This window comes from Crocodylus siamensis, chromosome 14 (assembly GCF_052110815.1).
Source record: "Crocodylus siamensis isolate JL-2025a chromosome 14, ASM5211081v1, whole genome shotgun sequence".
Lineage (NCBI taxonomy): Eukaryota > Metazoa > Chordata > Crocodylia > Crocodylidae > Crocodylus > Crocodylus siamensis.
The window spans coordinates 23,559,051-23,584,060 of NC_143408.1; the positions used below are offsets into that span (position 1 = coordinate 23,559,051).

General features: G+C 48.1%; 1 protein-coding gene across 1 annotated transcript in view; it reads right to left on the bottom strand.

The window, feature by feature from the left end:
* Positions 1–14,848: 14,848 nt before the first annotated feature.
* GRIK4 (glutamate ionotropic receptor kainate type subunit 4) overlaps positions 14,849–25,010 on the bottom strand; it is a 285,803-nt gene continuing 275,641 nt past the window's right edge. The window contains exons 18-20 of the mRNA XM_090027057.1: positions 23,901–24,029; positions 19,448–19,566; positions 14,849–18,788 (exon numbers count right to left, since the gene is read on the bottom strand). Coding sequence (XP_089883183.1) covers positions 18,423–18,788; positions 19,448–19,566; positions 23,901–24,029 — 614 coding nt within the window. The 3' untranslated portion in view covers positions 14,849–18,422. The remainder of the gene's footprint in view (positions 18,789–19,447; positions 19,567–23,900; positions 24,030–25,010) is intronic.

Below are 25,010 nucleotides of genomic sequence, written 5' to 3' on the forward strand. Positions count from 1 at the left end.
TAGACGCTAAATGGATAGAAGAAGGTTGCCCTGGTTAACAGCACAAGCCAGGGATGGGAGAAATGAATTTACTTCCTGCTCCATCACAGATCATCATGACCCTGGAGGTGAACGGGGGTGACCCTGCTTTGAGCAGGGAGCTGGACGAGGTGACCTTATGAGATCCTACTTTCCTATAATCCTCTACAACCTGTTGGGCCAAATCCGCAAGAAGGACATAATGACCCAGATCAAATGAAGGATTTAGATGCCTACAAACTAGGTGCTGTATCAGGCAGCAGGGCTACAGAGGGAAATCCAAAATCCAGAGTTCAGCACCAGCTCCCTACCTGGTGCATGGGGAGATGTATTTGATGCAAAACACTTGCAAGCCGAGCGAGGAACTACTCAGACCTAGCCGATAGGAAACCGTGAGCACCAGAGTGTGTCTGAAATGCTCTGTAAGAGCAAAGCCCTGTAGGTGAAGCATCTGAGGCATCACCATTTAGTCAGGCCTGACAGCCCCAAAGCCACTCGTGAGGGTAGGTGCTTATCATTGACAACGAGGGTGGGAAGGGACCTCAGGAGGTTGCATCTAGTCCAACCCCTGCTCAAAACAGGACCATCCCCAACTAGATCATCCTAGTCAAGGCTTTGTCTAGCTGGGTCTTATAAACCTCCAAGGAAGGAAATTCTGCAGTGTCTCTGGGTTACCTGTTCCAGTGCTTCGCTACGTTCCCCATCAGAGAGCTTTTCTTACTATCTAACCTAAACTTCCCCTTGCTGCAACTTGAGACCATGCTTACCTCCAGTCTTGGGAACTGTTGAACAGGGCACATTCAATTTAAAGCACGGCTGGATGTGGTGCTGGCCTATTTCAAGCCCCGCCCAGGACCTGGGAAAGTTGGGTCCTTTGTGGCATCCAGAGATCAAACCCACTTCCAAGAGACTGCCACGGCCACCAAGCTATCAGCTAGGCAGGAAGAAAAGCAGTCTTCGCTCCTCCTTTGGAGGCTGGGCTGCTGCATAGCAAAGAACACAAAACTGATGGAGGCAGAAGGGGAACATGTAAAAGGTTGCAGGAGCACCATGCTAGGGATAAGGTGGGTCCGCTGGGTTTTGGATTCTGCTTGCTGGACTCTCTGCATTTGACATCAAAGTCATTCGGTAAGCACCAGAGAGACCAGTAACCCTGCAAGCAGGGTGCTGGCTGCTGAGAATCCCATTCTGACCTGCCTGACTTCCCCATGCATTGTAGAAGAAGTCTAATCCTGCTCCGAGGGCCAGATGCCTATGCATTAGGCACAGCTGCTCAGTACCTCAATGCCTAAGTCTTCCTATCTAGCACGTCATTGGTGCTGTACAAACAACAACAGCAATAATACAACTGCTCAAGCTGCAAAAGAAACTCTTGGGGCAAAGCCATCTCAGCAGAGGCTCCTCGACAATGAAACTCCACGCCAGAAATCAGATGAGCCCAAGGCAGACCATTTTCAGAGCACTCAGCTGTAACCATAGCTATCAACACATTATCTAGGCACCAATTACAAAGTTAAAAGCTGCATTAAGCTAGTTCATAAATGACCCTGCTGATTGCCACTCCTAGACTTGGCCACTTTGACTCCAATTTTTTTACCCTCATCTCCACCCTTTGTGACATGGATTTGTTTATAGAGGAAGGCTTTAAAAAAGAAAAAAAAGGTTGGGTGTGCTTCTGTAATGAAGTGCTATTAGGAAGAGTATTCGTTTCCTGGTTCTAGCTACGGTCCGGGTTCAAGGTTCAAAAGGCTAATACTACTGTCACGTGATTGTGGTCAGCTTCACAGGAAAAAATAGGGCTGGGAAGGCCGTCCAACCGTGCTCAAGTCCTGGCTGCTGTTACTACCAGAAAAGGACGGTCTGAACTGGATGTACTACATCACCCCAAATTTCTGGTGTGGTTGTGCTGACATCCATGGGTCAGTCCTGGACTTGTCAGAGTAGACGTGCGGCTTCCAAAGCTATGCTATCAACACCCTTAAATATATGCATACTTTTTGCAGGGCTCATTTTCCTCTTAACGCACAGAAAATACGCCTGTGTTCTTTCTTATTAGCCTATTGACACAACATTGGTGTTATTCTGTTCCAGCATAGATGAACAGTGCTCTTGCTAACTTCCCATTAAAAAACACTTACCCACATTCCTCTGAATGTTTTGTTTGCTTCCTTTTATACATTCCTGAGAGTGCTTTGTCTCTATTTGTTTTTTCCCCCCAGTATCTGTTTCAGTGAGATAAAGAACCAAGATGCATTCAGAAACTACACGCTTTTTGCTAACAATTCTCATGGTTTTGCACAACTTGCCTAAGTTATTCAGCTCCTAGCGCAGAAAAAGAATATTTACTTGCTTATAGCTTCCATCATCTGACAATATATTGATACAAAATTCATCTCCATTGCTGCTTTCTATAGTTACGCATTTAATTGGACATAATAGATTTCCTTGTTGACCTCCAGTGGGTCAATACTGTGAGTGTGAGATTATGACCAATGCTTTCCCTGGGCTAAATAAAAGACTGTTTTAATGGGAACTGCATAACTCAGGGAATTGTTAATGGAGGATTGTCTTTCACCTGTAGGTGCCAGTTTGAATTCAGCCCAAGCTGGTAATGATTCAAAGTGCTTATCATGTAGGGGCTGTCTCATTGTCCATGTGAAATAAATTTGGTGGGTCTCAGTCTGAGCGTTAGTTGACAGGTATCCATTTCACGAAACCTTCATCACAGCTGGCACAAAGAATGTCCCTTTGCAGACAGACAATCTCAGCAGAGACCCCAAGGACCAACCAGGCCATGGGAACCAAGTTCACCTCTAAAAATACTTCTTCTATGTCAGGGCTGAAATCATGTTGGTGGGACGACACTGGAGAAGCATGCGCTACTGCTGGCCCAGGCTTTAGCTATTCTGTGGCAGCATCTACACGAGATGATGACTGCACAGTTATTACTATGCAGTCATTTAGTACCCGCATAACCAAGTACTAAATGACTGCGCAGTAACTGGCATTACTACACAGTAGCATCCCCGCACGGCTTCTGGGTGACACTGATTACTGTGCGGTAGCGTCGCATCACAGTTTGCGCCCCACAACACTACTGCATAGTACTAATGAGCTATTGCACAGTAGTAATGAGCTCCTGTGCAGTAAGCATCTTGTGTAGATGTGGCCTGTGGGTAGATGGTAGGCTTTAGTTAAAGGGGTGTTCCTCAACACCATTCATTAGTGAAAACTAATGTTGGGTAAAAGACTAATTTCATTCTTATTGCATTATTGTCACACATTTTTGGATGATCTGAACAAACGCTACAGATGGAAACATCCCCAAATTCAGAGACAATTGAGAGCAAGAGCCTGTACCCAAACTTAATGTTTCATATTTAAGTTTCACTTAATAAAAATGGTTAGGACTTGCAAAGGAACTTCCTGGGTGCACGGGGACATAGATTTTAAGGCCACTGCCATCATTTTGTTTGACCTCCTGAATAACAGAGGCCAGAGGACTTCCCTGAAGTCTTTCCCTCTTGAACTCAAGCAGATCTGTTATGGAAAAGAAAAAAACATGTACCCTAGTGATTTAAAAAATCATTGGTGATGACGAATCAAGTGTAGCCTCTGATGAATGGTTTCAATAGCTAACTGCCCTCTCTGTTAAAAATCTGTGCCTTATTTCGAATCTACATCTGAAGAGAGAGGTATCTAAGACCATTAATGTTCAATGGTATCTTTTAGTGCCTTATTCCCTTACTCCCCTTGGAAATTCCCAGCCAATTAAACTAATGTTTAATACTCAAGTCTCAAAGTACTGCGGAGAGGCAGAGAAATATCACTATCCCCAATTTACAGATGTGGAAACTGCCATGCTGAGTACCACAGTGAATTGCTGTCACACACAGATGGATCAGCAGAATCCCTGTGGGGCCTCTCAGATCACCACATGTTAGGTGTGTGAATCATTTTTTGTCTTTTTTGAAAAAAAAATAATATATGCAATTTTCCCCTTCCTTTTTGATCCATTTGCTTATGGGTTTGGCAATCACATCTGCCTTCATCCTTGGAGATTATTCTGGAGTTCCTCAGAGAGACTTGAGTTTTCTTTTAAATTTCTCTTCCTTTCACTTGATTTAAACATTTTTGGCCAATTTCATGATTTAATAATGAGAAATGAAAGTGGAGCTTTAATAAGTGTTGAGGGAAGACCTCTGATTCCATCTGGGGATTAAGAGGGGTGTGAGAGGTATGTGAATCCTGTTAGGCAAACTGTCCTTTCAGAGCTCAAGTGCAGCACAGAGATAGCGAAAGCTCTTAAAACACCCACTAAAGTCAAGGAGCTGGGGAAGGCTCTGAGCACCTTGGAGGATGAGGCCCTTTAAGCTGTAATGCTAGGATACAAATGCATAGGGTCAGTGACTCTCAGCTCTCTCTCTAATACCTTTAAAAATCTGAACTCATGTACAGCTGTATCTCACTGATCAACTCAAAGCAGGTTCTCACTAAACGATTCACTTAACAATTCACGAAGACCTTAGAGTTCACAAAAGTGCTTCCAAAGTCACATCTCGGGCTGTGCAACTTATTTGGGACTTAGTAAGAGTGTTAAAGGTAACCCTTATGTTACACATAAAGCAAGCATTGTTAGACTATACACATTGTAAAACATCAGCCAACAGTTAGAAGTGATTCATGTGTCAACCTAACAAAATCAGACTGAAAAGTTAAATAAATCATAATTAGCTGCCAGTACTTTTCTGAAGAGCTGCTCCTTTTTTGGGTTGGTTTTTGACCTTATTTGGCACATTCATGAGACAGAGCAGATGCAAGCTCCTTTGTTCCACTTCCCTCCCTGCCTAACCATTAACAGCCAAAGGCAGCTTTTCAGGTAACACACTGAGACAATGCATGGATCTTGTGCCGGGTCCATTTTATCCAGCAAGTATGTTGTTGAGCACACCAAAGCATCTAACTTGCTCCCAGCTCCTTCGATATTGAAGTGGGGCAGTGATGGTACAGAATCATAGAAAATGAGGGTTGAAGGGACCTCAGGAGGTCACATCTAGTCCAGCCCTTGCTCAAAGCAGCACCAGCCTCAACTAGATCACCCCAGCAAGGCTTTGTCTAGCCAGGTATTAAAAACTTTCAAGGATGGAGACTCGACCGCCTCTCTGGGTAACCTGTTCCAGTGCTTTACTACACTCCTAGTGAGAAGGTTTTACCTAATATCCAATCTAAACTTCCCTTGCTGAAACTTGAGCCCATTGCACCTTGGTCTGTCATCTGCCACCACTGAGAACAGTCCAGCTCCATCCCCTTTGGATCCACCCTTCAGGTAGCTGAAGGCTGCTATTAAATTCCCCCCTCAGTCTTCTCTCCTCCAGTTCCCTCAGCCTCTCCTCACAAGTCATGTCCTCCAGCCCCTAACTATTTTTGTTCCCTCTGCTGGGCTCTTTCCAATGTGTCCACACACTTTCTCTAGTGGGGGCCCAAAACTGGACACAGGACTCCAGATGTGGCCTCACCAGGGCTGAAGAGAGGGGAATAATCACTCCCTTTGATCTACTGGCAACACTCCTACTAATGCAGCCCAGGATGCTGTTACCCTTCTTGGCAATAAGTGCACACTGCTGGCTCATATTCAGCTTATTGTCCACTGTCACCCCCAGGCCCTTTTCTGCAAAGCTGCTTAGCCAGTCAGCCCCCAGCTTGTACTGGTGCATGGGATTGTTCAATCCTAAATTCAGGACTTTGCACTTGTCCTATTGAACCTCATGAGATTTCTTTTGGTCCAATCTTCCAATTTGTCAAGGTCCCTCTGAATCCTAGCCCTACTCTCCAGCATATCTACTACTGCCCCCAGCTTGGTGTCATCTGTAAACTTGCTGAGGATGCACTCCATCCCATTTTCCAGATGGCTGAGTATATGATAAACAAAGGAAATGTACAGGGAAGTGATTTTTTTGTTGTTGTAGTTATATTGTCACTGGGTTATTCTAATCTGGGATAACTGACTGGTCTAGCACATAGCCCTGTGGGACTCAGTACACTCACTCCTGTTTGATCTTGCAAACTAAAGGTATACCCACACGATGTTTCTTGTGAGTGCGGGGAAGGACATTTCCAACAATGTATTTCCCAGTCCCATTCATGTGCCCACACCCAGAAATGTAACAGTGAAGCCACGTCAGGATTTTCCCCTATGGCCACTCTCAACTACACTGGAGACAGAGGTCCGGAGTCTGGCCACAGGTCCCCCTCCCCAATGTAGCTTCACCACTTCATTTCCAGGTTGGACACTGGGCATGTGTGAGCCAGTGGGGGTGGATGGGGAATGAGCATCCCTCCCTGAACATGTTGGGAATATGGCACAGATGGATTCTGAGCAGTCCTGATTTGTATGTGGATAGGAAAGTGCCTGGAAACGCTGACTGCCACTGGCACAAGCCAAGAAGGCATGATCAAGTGCTTGGCAAATAGCAAACTACAGAACCTGACTAAGTAGAAAGCCTCCATTCATCCTCATCATTGCTTCTGAGGTGATGGATGGGAGTAAAAAAAAATGGATGGGTCTGCTTACATAGCAGTGTGTTTTTAAATGCTTGACCAGAGTGTGGAGTCCAGGGGCCAGGGTCCACTTGTGTTGCAGCTTTGTAAAAAAAATGTGAACCCATAAATAATAAATCTAAGGGCTGCAAGAACAGCCCAGCTCACCTCCACTGTTAAATTAAAGTGCACAGGAGCAGGCTTTTCTGTAATAAAACTGTCTTCCCGTAGCAGCTTGGAGCCCTCATCAGGGAGCAGGTTCCCCGGTGCAAGGTGCTGTACAAACACAGCATGTAAATATTCCAAACCACAGAAGTCTGCATAAGGCAAAACCAACTGACATCAGAGCTGCTAAGAGCAAAATGCAAACTAAAAGCAGAGATACGGAGGGGCCTTCGCTTATGAGTTAGAGTACAGAAACTCCTGGCTTCTAAACCCAGCCTTGCCATTGATTTACTGTGCCATCTTGGGCAAGTCACTTTGCCTTTCTGTGCAAGACAGAGCTGATCATGAGATCATGTCTGCACAGCATTTTCAACATCAAGGCCACATCTTATTTCACTTATTCGGCATAAGCCACGGCGAAGGCTATTCCATACCTATCACATGAAGACTATTCCACAAGATGCGAATGGGCCCTCTTGCTTGCTGCTTTCTGTGAGTTAGTCTTATGGCTAAAATGATGGTGTGTTACACACTAGTGTTTGTTTAGGGATCTGAACATGGTGGAATATGATTGCACTTAGGCACCTAAATCTGTTTAGCCATCTAAGAGGTGGAATAGGATCTGGCCCATACAGCAAAATCTTGGCTGCAGTGATGTCAATGGGGAAATCTCCATGGACTTTGTGGTCAGGCTTTCACCTGCAAAGTGCAAGCTGAGCGGTGACTTGCGGTATTAGGGGTAGCAGTGAATGTGGAAGACAGAAGGATACCGATAAGAAAGCCACGGTCATTGAGTATGCGCGTGTCCAAGTGAGCTGCTTGGGAGCACATTAGCATTACATGTATGTCCTTGCTCAGCACAGTGCTGGAGGCTAACTGGGAGAAAAGCCCTCCTCCCTTGTTCACCTCGTGCATCTACAGGTAAAAAAACTCTCTGTGCCCATCAGCCAGGGCAGGCTTTTCATTCTAGTGTTAGGGCTCAGACAGAGGGCAGGCATGATGGGAGCTGGCATCCCAAGCTGCTCAGCAGCATCCTCCTTTGCCTCTGGATTCCTGCCTCACCACAAACCATTTGTCAAACTAGCTGTGGCAGGTGCAAAAGGAAACCGAGGGCACCGGCTACACTAGGACTGCTCACCAAGCTGACATGGTGCATATGACCCTGGCCCAACCAATGCTGCAGACCCTCCTAGTGGATGAATAATTCCTTTAACAAGCTGTAATTCTCTGGATGGGAGACACCGCTATCTCTCTCTGCAGCTTAGAGAGAGTTGACTTCAGCTCGTTCCCCGCCCGAAGAGAACAAAAACAGAAGGAGCTGCCAAGAACGAGTCCCGCTCTCGCATTCCAGCGTCCGACAGCCAGCAGCACAAACCGCATGGGGAAGCGTTGGCTTTTGCAACCTTCACGGAGACCATCTCTGGTACTACAGAAGAACAGCAGCAGGGGCTCTGGACATGGGTAGGACTGGCCCTGCCTTTGCCAATCCCTGTGGGGTCAGCTTTTAGTGCTGCGAGGCAAATCACCAGCTGTGTAGCCTGCTCTCAGCTTGAAATGGGCCTGGCTTTTCTGAATGAACGGGAAAGATACAGCCAAAGTCAAGGTCCTTTCTTGTACAGCTCCAAGCACTGGGAATCCCATGCTGGGGGTGGTCCCTAAGGCTGGTCTTAGGAAGGCTGCTGCCCTATCCTGTAGGAAACTGGCTTTTATAATAACGGGCCATTAATATTAAAAGACACTCTGCAAATCTCTACCATCTTGCAAACCCCTGGGCAAGCTTGACTGAATTAAACCTCACAATAAGCCTCAGCAATGTGACTCCATGTAAAGCATTTCTTTGACTTCCACATTATCACAGTACCTGAATTCTTCACGCTCTTTAATGGGTTTATCCTTGTAAAAGCACACACTGACTGGTACAGCAAGGAATTCAATTCCAGGTCTCCCACCACCCCACCCAGTGCCCCAGCCTCTTCGCACCACTTCCTCCTTAAAGTAGGCAGCATCCCTGTTCCATCGGTGGGGAAACTGAGGCACAAAGAGGTTGCACAAACAGTTTCAATCCCTACAAGTCAGTGGTGCTGCTGAGGACAGTGTGTCCACAGGCTGGCAAGGCTTCTCCCTCAAGGATTCTGGGCTGCTTTAGGAACCAGCTCTGAGCCCCTGGTATAAATTACAACAGCCCCTTGACAGGCTTTAATTTACTCCGGCTTCCCCACGGCTGCCAGCCATCAACTGTGCAGCAGCTCGGAATAAATGGGTTATGCTCACTCCTTGCTCCTGCCGCAGCGGTGGCCACCTCCCTCTTTGAACGGTGCAATAGATGTGGGAGCTGGGACGGTACAGAAAAGGAGCCTGCTTCTCTTAATGCTAATGTGATCAGCATTAGCTCATATTGTTTTACCCCACAGGTTTGAGCTGGAAGGGAATCCAGCAGAAAGCAGCCAGCACCCTTCTCTGACCCCAGCTCCATCAGGGGTTATGGGAAGCTATGGGGAAGTGATTGTTGTTTGGGATTTTGACAGGCCAGAAAAATTGGCCAGCATGGCTCCGGAGGAATAACTGGCACAGTGATTCTTTTCTGGTATAACTCCTCCATGTGGGCGCGCTACTCGGGGATAAAATGGCTTCACTCCAGAGCAATTACTCTCTTCCAGAATGTATTGTCCACATTGGGGGAAAGAGATACCACGACATCCATAATGCAATAGTTACCCCACAACTATGCAAGTTGATTTCCTGATGTAGACGGGTCTTAACGAACCTCCACCTTTCCTTCCCGTCTTAACTTGACACCGGAATATGCATTTTGTTTACCCACTCACCTCCGCAGCCCCATCCCATCACCATCTGAAATAGGCCTCTTAATGGGAGAAAGCGTTATCACACCAGGACCCAGGCTACACCAGTGCTTAGTAGCATTGCTGGGTTTCAGAATCCTTACCACATTGTGACCTCCGTTTAAGCTGCTTGCAGACTAAACCTGCCGTGGCTGACAAATGGCACAGCAGTAATACCAGAGGCTGTGTGTTCATCTAGTTGTCCCAGCTTAGTTCTGCAAGCAATAATCAGAGCATCTTCTGTGACTGCACTCACAACCGTGCTAGGGCCGTTTACTGTAAACTCTGGAAGAACAATTGGTTTGAGGCAGACAAATCAGTCATCTTAATACTCACCTGGGAATAACAGTAGTCTCCCTCCCACACACGCTCATTTGCATTTGCTTTTGGCTTAGAAATAAATTACTTCACAACTCAGCTCAGCAAGACCTAGTCTGAGAAGCCAAAAGGAATAAACTCATCAACAGGACCTGGGAGTTGAGGTGAGGGCTGATGTGAGACTTGAAGTATTCGCATTTTGGGCACGGAAGCAACACTACCTTTTTGGTTTTTTGGAGGGGCTGGGAGGGGGACTGTGGAGTTTAAGGGGCTGTCCTTAGTTGGTATAAACTAGGATAACTCCCCTGTGGTTAGTGAATCTGCTACTTACTTCATTAGAGGCCCTAGCCCACACTGGGTGTGTCTACACGTGCTATTAATGTGAGATGAATAAACTCTGGAGCTTATTTGCTCCCAGCTGCAGTGTCTCCACGTGCACCCAGGACTGCAGCACGCCGAGCTGGGTTGGAGCAGCCCTGCTGGCACGGGACCTGGGGGGTCAGCCTGCCGACCCAGGGCTGCTCCCCCTGGCCCAATGTGCTGTGGAGGGGCTGGCTGGGGCACAAGGGTGCTTCAGTGTGGGGTTAGCTGGCAAGCAGGCCCTGCACTGAAGCCCCCTCATGCCCCAGCCAGCAAGGGGAGCGGAGTAAAAAAACTCTACAGCCAGATACTACTTCTATTTACAAGTACTATCCTGCCGTGGAGTAGATTAGCTTACTCCAACCTAATAGGGGTGCACGTGTAGTCGTGCAACATTTAGTACATAGCTATTTAGTCCACTCCACAGGTAATGTCTTGTATAGATGTGCCAACTAAGTGTTAAACCCTTGTTATGCTCCATTTCAGCTTGGCTCTCTAATGTACATTTGACTAGATCTTCAGTGGGTGTGAATCAAAATAGATCCACTGCAATCCCCACTGATTTGGAGCAGCAGGGATCTGCAAGCCAGTTATTCACAACGGCCTAAACCGGGCAGAAGTGACTCTGTTAACATTACCTTTAAATTCCAGGGACAATTTTAACAAGCCTCCCCTTGCAGCCTTAGGTCAGCACACATGAAACAGAAGAGAAAACCGAGCAGAAATCGCGTGGAAACCAACTGCCCTATTCTCCTTAATCAAGCCCAGAAACATGCCTACGATGAGCAGCATAAACAGTGCAATGTAAATATTAAGCCTCCCTGTTTTAATACTGGAGCTGTGGCTCATCACATTGCAAAGGATGCTGCCATTCAACATGAGTATTTGGATACGTACTTTATACCACAGGGAGATAACTCAGTGATGAGGGCGATATGAAAACCCATATGGAAAATACATAATCATTAATCTTTTACAGTTGGCCATTGGCAGTTGGGTAGTAGCGGACTGACAGCTGTGCTAGTAAGCACAGTGCTGGAGCATGAAGAGGAAAGGAGCGCATTTGCCTAATTAAGATAGCTGCCTTCACATTCATTACTGACGTCCTTTCAGCAGATCTTCTAGGAAGCTGATTTTCTGGTTGCACTTGGCACTATTAATGGCTGCAGTGTCTCACCTCAGAGGCAGCTACACATCACAAGTGGATCAGTCAATTCCCGGTTGTAGTTTGGAAAGTCCTCTGAGACAAAGAGGAGCAATATTTTTGCTGTAAAACGGACTATTAATTCAATCAGAGCAGAGCACATTCCCGCTTGACAAATCTCCCCACAAGATGTATAGACCTGTCCCTTACACCGATCCAAGTGATACAGGGCTGGATTTTACACAGCGGCATCCAGTACAGGAGGAGCCTATTTATACTGACTTCATCGCTGCTCCTTTGTACCGTGATGAGCTCAGCTCTGTATTTTCCACCGGGCTGCGACCACGCAAACAGAACGGCATTTCCAGTGTTTGGGGTGCTTTATAGTCTGGTAAGCAGGTGTTTATACCACCCTTGTCCTCAGCTTTACAAGCTCTATGTCAGTCTAGCTCCTCCTCCAATTAAAACAATGGTGCCTGCCCCCATTTAGATGGTGCCCAGCCTAACAGTAGCATCTTTGCATTCAATATATGTCATTCTTCACCCCGTATTTCTTTTGCAGCATCTGTTGGACTTTTGCACATTGAAGGGCAATCCTGCCTTTACCTTGCACTGCTTTGATACTCGAGTAACTCCATATGCTTCCCTGGCGCTGCTCTTGATTGGCGCCAGTTTGAGCTTAGATTCAGACCCGTGCCTGTACCAATACCACAAACCATTGCCACTCCACTGGAGTCCATGCCTATGTAAAACCCAAGGAGAAGCTGGACCCAAAGTCCTGTCCACATTGTGGTATAGAAGGTCAGCGACAGGTGATCATTAGAAGAGCAAGACAGAATGAAAGCAGGCAGAGGGCTGCTTTTTCTATGTGAACAGGTCTTTTTCATTCTTCCTTATGGGAAACCCACTGTCTCTCACCCTGTTCTCATTAAGAAACTGGGGGGCTGTGGTGTAGACACCCACACAGTCAGATGTGTCGCCAACTGGCTGGAGGGCCGCACCCAGAGGGTGGTAGTGGATGGGTCCTTCTCAACCTGGAAGGACGTGGGCAGTGAGGTCTCCCAGGGCTCGGTCCTCGGGCCCGCACTGCTCAACATCTTCATCAGGGACTTGGACGAGGGGGTAAAAAGCACCTGTTCAAATTTGCTGATGACACTAAGATGTGGGGGGACATGGGCACACTGGAAGGATGCAGCAGGCTACAATCAGACCTAGACAGGTTACAAGGGTGGGCGGACGAGAATAGGATGGGTTTCAACACAGACAAGTGCAAGGTGCTGCACCTCGGGAGGAACAACCGGCACCATACCTACAGGTTGGGGAACTCCCCTCTTGTCAGCACGGAGGCGGAAAGGGATCTGGGGGTCATCATTGACTCCAGGATGAACATGGGCCGGCAGTGTGGAGAGGCAGTCAGGAAGGCCAACCGCACCTTGGCATGCATCCACAGATGCATCTCAAGCAGGTCCAGGGGGGTGATCCTCCCCCTCTATGCGGCACTGGTCAGGCCGCAGCTGGAGTACTGCGTCCAGTTCTGGGCACCGCACTTCAGGAGGGATGTGGACAGCATGGAGAGGGTCCAGAGGAGGCCACTCGCACGATCGGGGGGCAGCAGGGCAGGCCCTACGAGGAGAGGCGACGGGACCTGAACCTGTTCAGCCTCCACACGAGAAGGCTGAGGGGGATCTCGTGGCCTGTTACAAACTAGTCAAGGGGGACCAGCAGACACTGAGGGAGTCCCTGTTCCCCCGAGCACCGCCAGGAGTGACCAGGAATAACGGTCACAAGCTGGAAGAGGTAGGTTTAGGCTAGATATCAGGAGGCGCGACTTCGCGGTCAGGGCGGCTAGGGTCTGGAACCAGCTTCCAAGGGAAATGGTGCAGGCTCCCACCCTGGGGGTGTTTAAGAGGAGGTTAGATGAACACCTTGCTGGGGTCGTTTGACCCCAGTACTCTTTTCTGCCAGGGCAGGGGGTCAGACTAGATGATCTGCTCAGGTCCCTTCCGACCCTAGGAACTATGAAACTATGAAAAGGGGCTCCCCGAGCCCAATGCTGAACCCTGCCTCTGTTCCTCTGTGCTTACAGAAGCCTGCAGGCCAACTCACCAGCCAGCTGCACCGTTTCCCTCCTTCTCCAAGAGATGCTTTGATTGTTCAAGCAAAAACACAGTCCAGTCCCTTTGAAAATGGGTGAACGCGCCCCAATTGCCCCACAGGACCCTACTTCAGAGAGCTTCTGTAGCTACCAACATGGCAGGTCTTCCCAGCCAGGTCTTGTACCCAACTGGAATATTAAGTCCTCTTGCATGTCCTTTCTCTACCCCAGGAGCTCTCATCTGTAATTACAAGGGAGATGACTGCCTGGTCACATATAAAGGGCTGCCCCAGTTCCTGTGGAGTGCCACCCCTCCCTGTACAACCAGTAAAGACAGTTCTTGGCCTCTGAAACAATGACAAAAGGCTTCCTTGCTATCCTCACATAAACAGTGGCATCTTCAACAGGATCAATCCCTCCTTTTCACCATTTTCAGTTTCTCTCCCCCTTTTCCATCTCTCCCCTGGCTTGCAAGCCACAAAACGACTCTCTTGTGCTTTAATGAGGCCATCCAGTTCAGCCAGTGCCCCCAGGCGAGGCCTGAAAAGGTTTCAGCCTCTTGTCTCTACCCACTCACCTCCCACAGTTATTCAGTCTGGACTTCAGAGGAAAAATCTCTCTTTAGCGTCAAATGAAAATTAAACTACCTGGACTTCAAAACTAATAAAACATTCATCACAAATGCGATCCCAGGACTTCGCTTATTATCATATTAGAATCTCACCTAACCAATAATGGAGTCGAGCTTGGCCAATCCTCAAGATGAGAAATCTCATATTAACACAGGAGAAAAGTTGCCAGAGGAATTTAGGTAAGAGAACGCTCCGTTTACATACCTCCTGGGCACTGCAGTGAGGATCCTGTAATGGATGGGGCAGCAGGGGCCCTAGGCAAAACAATTAAAAGGGATAAAGCTAAGTATTATATTTTAATTGATCTAATCTTGGCCTCCCAGCGGACTCTGCAGAGATATCTTACTAGAATTACCCCGTTTTATCAAGAGATGACTATTCTGGGAAAGTGCATTTTGGATGGCAAACTGCCCCAAATCTCTAACTTCATTAGCATGTTAGTGCAGTTGGTCAAATGAGAAAGGCCACCAAAGCACCACCCCGGAGAAGGGGGGGATGAACAAAGAGTTGAGGGGAGAAAGAGGTGGGTATGTAAAATTGTGTGCGTGTGTGTGTGTACATGTGCGCTCAGTCTTCCATGTGTCCAGGTAGAAACACCTGGCAGGGGCATTCAGACCAAAGTAGTTTTGACCCATCCATGAATACCGCAACATTTAATTCTTGTTTTTATTGTAAATAATTCAATCAAAGCAAAAACAAAGCAAGAACAAAACAAAGAAAAAAAAGGAAAAAAGCGGGGGAGAGAAGGAGACAGACAGACATGAAAAACCTCCTTAATTTACAGAAACAGATATAAAATACAGCATGGAAAGAGGAAGCCAATGACAAAGAGATAAAAAGTGAAGACAAATGGAAGGAGAAACCCACTGATTTGTTTTTCCTCCTGTCCTCAGCCTGAGCAAATGACTAGGAGATCCTCGGAGCAGTGATAGGGTCTGGGGTTGTCAAGCTCCCTCTTTCTTCACTGCGGTGAAGGGGGAAGAAAAAAAAAAGCAGAGGTGATAAATGATTCATGGGAGCTTTGTCTTCTGCTAATCTGTAAATAAATTTTAAAAAGCAAGTTTCTTTTGATGAATATTTCCCGCTGCTTGTTAAAACATGTCGGCCTTTAAACAAAACACAGGCATGCTCAGATGTCACCAGTGCTGTTGTCAGGAACACAGGATACCCTGGTGAATTATGCAGTGGGAACTGTGTGAGAGGCACCAGTGTTTATCCTTAAACTCCCAGGGCCCGAATCTCAGCGGGTAGCGATCGGACTAGCACGACTGCCTTCCATGCGGCTGAGTCCGCTGACAACCCTACAAGATCTGTCCCTGGGAGTCTAGCTAGATATTAATGCTCCAGGCCAAACTTTCAGCTGGTGGAAGGGGGCTCTGACTCCCTTGATATACTTAGAGCTATAGATCAAAGCTGAGGATCTAGCCTATTTCCCCCCATGTTGATCAGAACATGTGGAGCAAACCCCGGCTGGCTGCAATGCTGCTGAAGCACATGATTAGCATGGCTTTTGCAGCCTATGTAGAGAGGGACTGTGTTATTTCCCGGACCCGTGCTAGCTACCTGGTTCGAAACAATCTGCCCACGGTTGTCAAACCAAAAATAACACACTCCTTTTTCCAAGCAGGGGCAGAGCAATGACGCTGTCTTGTTTTGTGAGGCAGAGCCTTACGACAGACTTGCGCCTAAGTCTTGGGCCATGAGCTCTAGGAGCTGGTATGCCCCAATGAGAGGCCCAATAAGCATTAGGCTCAGGCAGGCTTTGGGCTTTTCCATTCAGGGTATAAGGCAACTACTACCAGGTGGAGTTGGGGAGAAACCTTCCTCTAGGGGTCAATACACCTACAACTGTCTATCTCTTTCCACATTTCCAATCTCCTTCCACTATTCCCCACTGCCTGGCCAAAGGTGCCTGCTAGCCCTGCACCCTTGCCTCTCCTCTGCTATTTCCTATGCATGAAACACACTTCTGTTGCTCCACAAAACCTCTCTCCTCGTCTCATTGAGGCCCCCAAAGCCCCACATCTCTGATGCCAGCAATTAACTGGCCGTCTGTGGCATGGCTGTGGGGTACTTGAGAATCATCTTCTGATTCCAACCAAAACATTAGAGACCAAATCCTCAGGAGTGTAAATGGGCATTTTTCTCTTGAAGGCAACACTGTCCTGAGTCACACCACCTGAGGATCTGCCCTACGTGACTGACACACTGGATCTTTCAGCTGTGGCTAGTCCTCACCTGACGTCCTACCCCTAGGTTTCACCTCCTCTTCCAATCCTTTCCTCTTCCAGGAACGTGAGCTCTTTATAGACTTAACAGATATTAAGGCCAGAGATGACCGTTGTCATTCTCTAAAGTGACCACCTTCATAACCCAGGGCAAAGAACTTCACCCAGGACAGGGGCTACTCCTCCTTCACACACCACCTACTACATTTGGGGTACTTCAGGATACAGTCCCGATCCAAAGAGCCCATCCCTGCGGTATCTGTGCATATCCTTGTATCCTCCTGTGGAGCGTGTGGTAGAGACAAGCCGCTGGATTAGATGAGCCATCGGTCTGCTCTGCAATAGTGAACCCTGCGTCTAAAAGAGGCCGTAGCTTGCATTGTTCAGATCTTGCAGCAGACTGGGCCCCAAGGGACTGCGGTGGTGTTCCTTCCTAAGTGACCAAGGGCTGTCCTTCTTCTCTTGTTTTCATCTGCAACGATTACAGACAATGACAACAACAGAGTTTTAGGTCTTACTGTAGTAGCTAGAGGTCTGCAGAGGCCAAAGTGCCTCCACGCTGCAGAGTGGACAGACTGGGCTCACACCTCCTCTCGGCTCCTCCCAGGGGTGCTACTGGCCTTCACCCTTGAGCACTTAGTGGGGGGTCAAGCTGCTTTATGACTTGAATGCGGGGTGGGGGGGAGAAAAATCATAATTATACAAGGACATCTTTTATTTCAGTACATTCAAGACAAACAAAAAAAAAAAAAAGGAAAAAAAAACAGGAAAGAAAACAATCTGAGAACAGGTTATACCTTTGCTCAAAGGTTTGTGTTTATCCCCCTTGCCTCTTGCCTTGTTTTCTTTTCCCCTCTTATTTTACAATCAGAAATTGCATAGAATTTTGTTTTTCAATCAGAAAAATCAAACTCTTCAATGTAAAACTCACATTGTGTACCAAAGCAGAGGGCAAGCTGCTGCTACGGCAGCAACGACGTTCTCACCCGAGACCCCCAGCTAATTTTCCCCACCGAACCCCCGACCCACGTCCTCATTCAAGGACATTCGGTAGCAAGGAAACCCTTAGATTTCAGAGAGGTCACAGACAGGCGTGCCTTTGAGCCTGGGGACAGCGCTAAGGGTTTGTAGGAAGGGAACGTGCTGGGCACCTGTTTCTACCATGACGCAGGGACTGCACCACTCTCTGCAGGTGGGAAAAGGCAGAGCTCCTAGGAGAGCGTGGGGAGTCCCGCAGCACATTCAGCTCCCTCCTGTCACCATTTGGCCTTTTTCTGAAGACCCCCCCAACCCCTCCTCCCGCCAATAAAAAAAAAAAAGAAGAAGACACAGAACCCCTGAAATTCCAGGCGTTTCAAGGCCTCTTTGAGATCACTGTGTGTGTTGGTAGGTTTTGGTTTTTTTTGGCATTTCACTATATATATATACGTTTTTATAACTCCTCTACTGGATTTTCATCTCAACCACTGCTGCTATTTGGGAGCTGTGTCCCATCCTGCTCTTCCTCACCCTACCTGCCACATCACTGCAAAGGAAGGAGATTTTAGCACCTGAAATCTGGTGCGCTGGAGACCCTAGGTCCTGAAGTACCAAAAATAAAATAAAATAGATTACTCCTCCCTTCCCATCCCCGCCCCAAATAAAAATAGCCCTGTCCCATCCCCTCTGGAGAACATCCTTTTTTGAATCTATGTGATTGGGAGAGATGGCATTATTGTCCTTTCTTCTGTCCTAGGATGGGGAATTTCCAACAATGACTCTTGCCCCACATTGGAGCAGATCTGGTATGTGAATTGCCCTCAGTGTCCCTCCTCCCCACCCCAGAGTTTCAAGGTGAGGGGTAGCTGCTCAAGATAGGCCAACCAGAGGATCTTCCTCCTGCTGATTAGCATTCCAGTAGGAGCAATGTCCTCTTAAATAGGGTAAGGTACCAAAATGTCTCTGGCTGGGCCTGGTTCGTAGCCTTTGTCTCGGTCTTGAGAAGCTGGGTAACTGCTTTTAATTTAAAAACGAGTTTCACATTGTACAAGTCCATGTTCTGTAAAACGGAACACGGCCCGCCTTGCCCACGTCCCCCGTCCCGCTCTACTCGGGTTCGCTGCTGTTGGTGGTTTTCTCCCACTCCAAGCTCTCTTCGCTTCGTGCAGGCGAGCCGGGAGCCGGCCGTGCCCGGAGGCCCTGGAACCTCCGGCACTCTGGGCACACCCGGATGTGCGTGCAGCCTCGAGCCACCAGGGCAGCTTCTTGTGCAAGTCTTTGGGCCAGAGGGTCGGGTTCCCCTCCGCCGCACAGCTTGCCATTGCTGAGCGTGGTTGTGCTGCGGGCTCGGCGCTCCTCGGGAATAACAGGGCGAGTCCGTATCATCCCCCCTCGCTTCCGACGAGGGTGGAAACTGTCCTTGCAGAGGATGATATTGCGCAGCTCTGTCACCATCTCCTGGCACACAGACACCTGGAAGGCAGACACAGGCAAGAGGCTGGTTTCCAACAGGTACTGCTCCCTACATTAAGGGGCTGATTCCAACAACTGCACCCATTCTGGATCCTGATGCTGAACCATTCTGGAGATACCAAGGCCGGTGCTTGGGATCTTCAACGGTTTGGGGATCCCAGGGTCTGCCACCTGTTCTAGATGCTACTAATTGAAATCCTCACTCATTCTGCCTCCCACGGTCCACATCAAAGGTGCTCTCATGTTCGGGATCCCCAAGGTCCACAACTGGGATCTTTACTTGTTCTAGACGCGTTCCAGACTCGATCAACTGTGCCTGGAATTTAGATACATTCTAGATCCATGCCAACTGCCCCTGGGATTTCCACCTCCTTCTTACTAATTGCATACAGGGTCTTCACAAGCTTTGGACTCCGATAAAAGGACTTACAGTTTTCATGGATGCTAGCCCTCACCAGTTGCCTCTGAAATCCTCATGCGGTCTCCATCCCTCTGCCTAGAGTGCCTGAACCTAACTTGGATCCCCCATCTGCCCCAGATCCATCCAACTTTTTTCTTTTCTTTTTTTTTTAACAATCTTTGCATTGGTGCAGTACCTGAGCACCTCATAAGCATGAACGTAGATGTTCCTGCAACAGCAACGACATTTCGAGTCCTACCTCTGACTGTTCAGCATGCCGGAGGCTCCATAAAAACTCCAGCATTGCCATAAAAATTGCTACGATGAGGCCACATATGAGAACTACGAAGATTCCTCCAATGTTCTCCATCCCCAAGCCTGAAAGAAAAGGAAGGAATCAAGCAGAGAGGAAGATACAGTGAGTACTGAGCTCATCAGCACGTGGGAACTTGATGCTAATCATCACTGTGTGATTCCATTCAGGGACAAAAATAAATGCAATGTAACCTGCGCCATTCAAACAAAATTAACTAGCCCAGATCAAGCAGCAAATACTGAGCGACTTGTAATCACTGGCTGTGAACAGTTTTTCCTAGAAAGGATGATTTAGCAAATAATTCCAAACCAGAAAAAGCATCTCGGGGACGTGGAAAGCACTCCACATACAAACTGAGAAGAGGAAAAAGATGCAAGCTCAGATACTATTCACCTAGCTCCAGTTGCTTTGAGCTCAGCAAATGGAAATAAGAGAAAAGGTAAGGAAGACAAGAGCATTAGGCGAGTTCAGCAGCAGGAAAAGTTACTTTGATTGCATTTAAAAGTGCTGATGTAAAACTATCACAATTATTTATATTGCAGTGGCACTTAGATATTCCAATCAAGATAAGGGCCCGGTTCTGCTGGGCGCTAGCTGGACACACAGCAAGGGACATCCTCATCCTCCACCGTGCGCAGTCTGGTGTAGCTCTGCGGGCAAAGAGCTACTCTGGATTTGCACTGACATAACCAAGATTGGAATTTGAAATGCTGATTTCAGGAGTCACGTTCCGAGGGAATTAATTTGGCTTTAAGGGCCAGATCTTCAGCTGGGGTAAACTGGCCACACTGCATTGAAATCATTGGGTTGGATTCTCAGCTGATTTCGTTCAGTGGAAGTCAGTGGCCATATTCCCAGCCTCCCTTCACTGAAGTCTGGAGGAAGCATGTTGGTTTATACCAGCTGAGACTTTGGCCCTGATTCTTTATTCATCTGGGAAACCTCCCAACTTCTTGGCCTCAGTTATAGCTTAACTCCTTCCTTTCAGCAAATCACGTGGGAACAGCTAGCCCTGTCCTCTCGTGTCTCTGCAGAGCAAAGCTGGCTGGTTCAAGCATTTCAGGGCTGACATCAGGGTCAGGGACCTGTGTCTGTAGAGCAGTCTGCAGTGTCTGGAAACGACTTCTCACTCACCCAAGTGCTGGTTTTGGTCCCTGGTGGACTGGGCTGAATTGATCACCGTGAAGCATGCAGCACCTTACGCTGCGGTGATTGTGTGCAGCTATTAGTCAGCCAGAACACCTATAAAATCTGCCTCCCTCTGCTGTAACATTAAATCAAAGTGTGAGAATCGATGATTTATTGACTTAATCTCTGCATGGCTTTTCGATATAAAACCTCACCAAAACCCTTGTAAATCGCTGACCTGTTTTGGTTTAAAACTTACAGGGTCACATTTCTCCCTTGTTCTCCATCATTCTTTTGGCAGAGTTTCTGGAGCGATCTAGTCACCCAGTAAATCAGGCCTTTGCAGGGAGAGATGTTTCCACTAAGGCAGCAATTACAGGACATAAAATGTATCTTGTAACCACCACCCAATTCAACTCACACCTCCATCTCCCAAATTCACAACCCAGAGCACGGCCTCACCCTTGCCTGATCCCAGCCCGGTATCATTGGAGATGCCCCTCGTTTTCTCATCCCCACACTCGGTTCAGGGATGCTCCCCACCTTCCTGCACTTAAGCCCCAAGTCTCTCCTTGGCCCTGCCATCCTCACCTCCAGGGCTCTCCCACGAATGGATCAGGATCTCCAGGCTCCTATTTAAAACAACGCTCCCTCGTCCCCAAAGCACCTTTCTTCAGGGTGCCTAAAACGCTTTCATTTACTTCACGTTGCTCCTGGGGGCTGGTTGTGACCACCCCCATTTCACAGCTGGGGTAAACTGAGGCACTGAGCAGGGACACAACTATGGTTAGCGCACCAGTGGTAGAGGCCAGGAATGCTCCCGAAAATGTTGGGAGCTTCATGCTGGGCTCAGTCTTTGGGGTCTGTTCCAAGTTTGTTCTCTGCTGAGTTTGCTGAGCAAAATACTCCTGTGTTCCATCCCTCCCTGGAATGTAACCGCATTTAATAATTTATCAGTTTATTTTCATCCCTTTGAAGCTCGCCCGTGCATTTGGGATGTCAAGATAAAGCAATTAGTGCTCTCGCAAGTCACTGGGTGGCTGTTTCTGTCCAACAAGGCACTCAGAGACTCTCCGGTAATCTAATACTCTCAGCGAGAGAGGCCTGGAAGCAAGTGGCTAAAAATATGACTTATTATGCGATCTTTAAAGTAACTGGGGAAAATCTGAGCACCTTGCAGAGGCCTCCTTTGCTGCAACTGGGGGGCTATCTGCAATGGGACAGAACTGCCAAAGCCAAGAGTAAAGTGTCTAGACATATCCCTGTTCCTCCACACGTCTTTTGCCTAAAACTCAAGAGGAGAGAGAGGGAAGAGGGTGTGATAACATGCGGTTCCCAGTCTTTTTCCCAAAAATCCCAGGTCACAACCCTTTTGGTCTGAGCCCAAGTGCTATCACTGGATTTTGGTATGGCTTCTGACCCCAAATGGGGTCACAACCTCTAGTTTGGAACCACTGGCATTGAGGCAAGCCGGAAAGGACACTGGAACTATAAGCATTAATGCTCCAAGCAGCCTTACCCACAAGGGTGGGGTTTTGGATCCAAATGACAGGGTGCATTTTGCAAACAGCATTTGTCTAATTTGCCTACCTACAGTTCAATCCTGGCCCCCGTGACACTAGTATCCAAGCAACTCCTGTTCTCTAACATGCTTCTCTTTGTGATCTTCTGGTGAGATAAAGGCCCCACTTGATGGAGCGGGAACAAAGACAAGGAGGCTATATCTATACGGCTCAAGGCAGTGTCATGCAGAAGGTACCCTGACCAGGGCAGATCTGGGGGAGCAGGGGGAGCTCCCCGCCCTGGCTGTGCAGCACCTGTACTGTGAGCTCCCCAGCTCCCCACCCCTGTTTCCACCCAGCTACGGAGCCTGGGGGTGTGAAGGCTGCCACCTCGTTGCCTCTTTTCTCCTCCTGGTATATTCAGGGGTGGGGGACGGCAGGGGAGGGCGAATGGTGGTGGTGATCCAGCTACAGCCTGCTCTGATAAGCTGATGGGATCAGAGAGGTCGTGGCTCACAAGCTCTGCGCTGACATGCTGGGGAGCTCCGGGAGCTCACTGCACACATGGGACAGGCAGAGCTAGCCCAGGGGATGTACCGGGCTGCTTTGCACCCTGCAGACCTGCCTGGAAACCATGTCCAAGGTCTCCCCCGCTTACAGACACCGCCTTTATTTTTGGATCATTCTCTCTCTTGAAAGGGCAATTGGTTGACCCTGAAACCTGGGTCCAGGGAACCTGAAACGCCACTCCAGATCTGAGGGCCCACTTGTAATTCCCAGCAACTCGCAGCCTTTCCTATGGGCTCATGCACAGAGCAGCTTTCTCTGCTAATGATGCAGCATATGGAGGGAGCTTCTTGGCCAGCTGAAGCCCATGTGTGGTCCATCCAGCTTGTGCCATACAGCAAAAAAATGGAAAAGAAAAAAAAACCCCAAGAAAATAAAGAAAAAAAACCTCCTGCAACTGATCTACCAGGAAAATGAAACAGCAATCACAAGTCTGCTTGGCTCTTGGCCCCTGGGCTCAGGAGGGTCAAAAGGCTGTTCTCTCAGCCAGGGAACCTTTTAGCCTCTCAGAAAAATGCTCACTAAGGTTAGGGTGACTGCCAAAAAAATGCAGCAATTGCTTTAACCTGGCAAGTGTTCCTAGCGCTGGGACAGCAGCCTAATGCTGTGGCTTTTATGGCAATTTGCATAGCATTACCCAGAAGAATTTGCTCTTCAGTTTTAGAGCTTTATTAATAAAGTCCCTGTTCCCCCTTTCCTGTTCTGAAGGAGCTTTAAATTAGGCCCATTAACCAATGGCCCTGCAACAAAGCTCCGTCTCCTCTTAAAGGGGCTCGGGCTTTGGATGCAATTCCCTTCAGCTGTCTGGTTTCTCATGTAATGTTGCGGACATTCATTAGAAGATAATTTACCCTCCATATGCCTCCAATATTTGTCATTTGGTTGTTGCTACTCTCTTTGCCCCAGGCAAAAACACACAGCATGAGGCACAGCAGAGCTGTTTGGCTTTCTCCTTGCATTGTGAAAGGAAGAAATCTTAAGTCAGAAGAAAAGGAAAAAAACCAACAACCCCGCTGTTCCTCAGGCAGGAGGCCGGGTATCACTCCTATCTGGGTTGGGAGTCGACCCTGCTCAAATCAATAATGATGTTGCTGCTTTACATCCTTGTTATCGGGCTCTGCTATGTGAAGGTGCGATGGCCTCGATTCTGAGAGCTGGTGTGAAGGAGGGTGGCCTTGTCTCTCTGAGTCGGGGTTTACCTTTGGCTCTGTGGTCTTCCTCTTTGGGACACCTGCCTCCTTCCCACCACTTGCGCTTCAGGATTTCTAGCCGGTTGTTTTCTTGCAGCTGGAGAATGGCCAGGTCGAACTCATCACGGAAGATGGAGCCTGTAAAAGCCAAAAGGGAGATGAAGGGACAGCTGGGATGTCTTTCCATCCCTCCCACCCTCCATACACGGCCCTGGCAACCTGCCCAAGCAGGAGAGGGCCACCCCCCCTGACTCTACGAGACTACAAGGGAGTTCATTCTTCAAGGCACCTTCAAATCCAAGTGGAGCCTGCCGACAAATGACTTCTAATTGCAGGTGGTGATTTTGCTTCTCCAGCAAAGACTCGATGGAAATCAGACCCAGGCCACCCAACAGCATCAGAAGGGAGAAAACTTTGAGTTGCTGCCATCTTGGCTAGCATTCAAGTGGGCAGCTCCCTATCTCATTCCCATTCCCTTGAGCCACACAGGCCAATCCCTCATCATGCTGCCTGTGCCTGTCTAATCTTACTCCAGCCCTTGCTCCTGCGTGGAGCAAAGGATGGGAAGAAAACCCTCCTTGTCAATAACACCAATGAACCCAATCATCGGGCAAACCCGAACGCTCGCTGGAGGCCAGGTTCAGGTCTCATGCTCTCTTGCTGTCCCTGTATTTTGCACTGGAGAGAAAACCTAGGACAGATGATGAGCTACAGCATGGTAAATATAGAGTGACTCAATGGGACTGCACCAGTGTAATGAGAGCCAGACTCTAACTCCCTTTATCCCCTGCAATTTCACTGTTTCTCAAGACAAACTCTGGCCTGAAATGTAGGGCTAGTACATAATAGGAATAGCAAAATACAGTTAGCCTGGGATTTCCTCTGGGAGTTAAACCTTCCTTTGCAGTATGAACCATTCAAATGAGCCCAGTGCTGCATTACTGCATGAGAATCACACACCGAAGCTAGTAGTACTGTTACTTCAATATCGTTAACCGCAAGCATTCAAAAAGCAGCCCCTCCACGGCACCCAGATCACACGACTGGCTTAACAATCATGAGATCTTTCAGCATAGCAAATAGGAAACCATTTAGTTGCCGTCTTGAGCTGGAACCTTT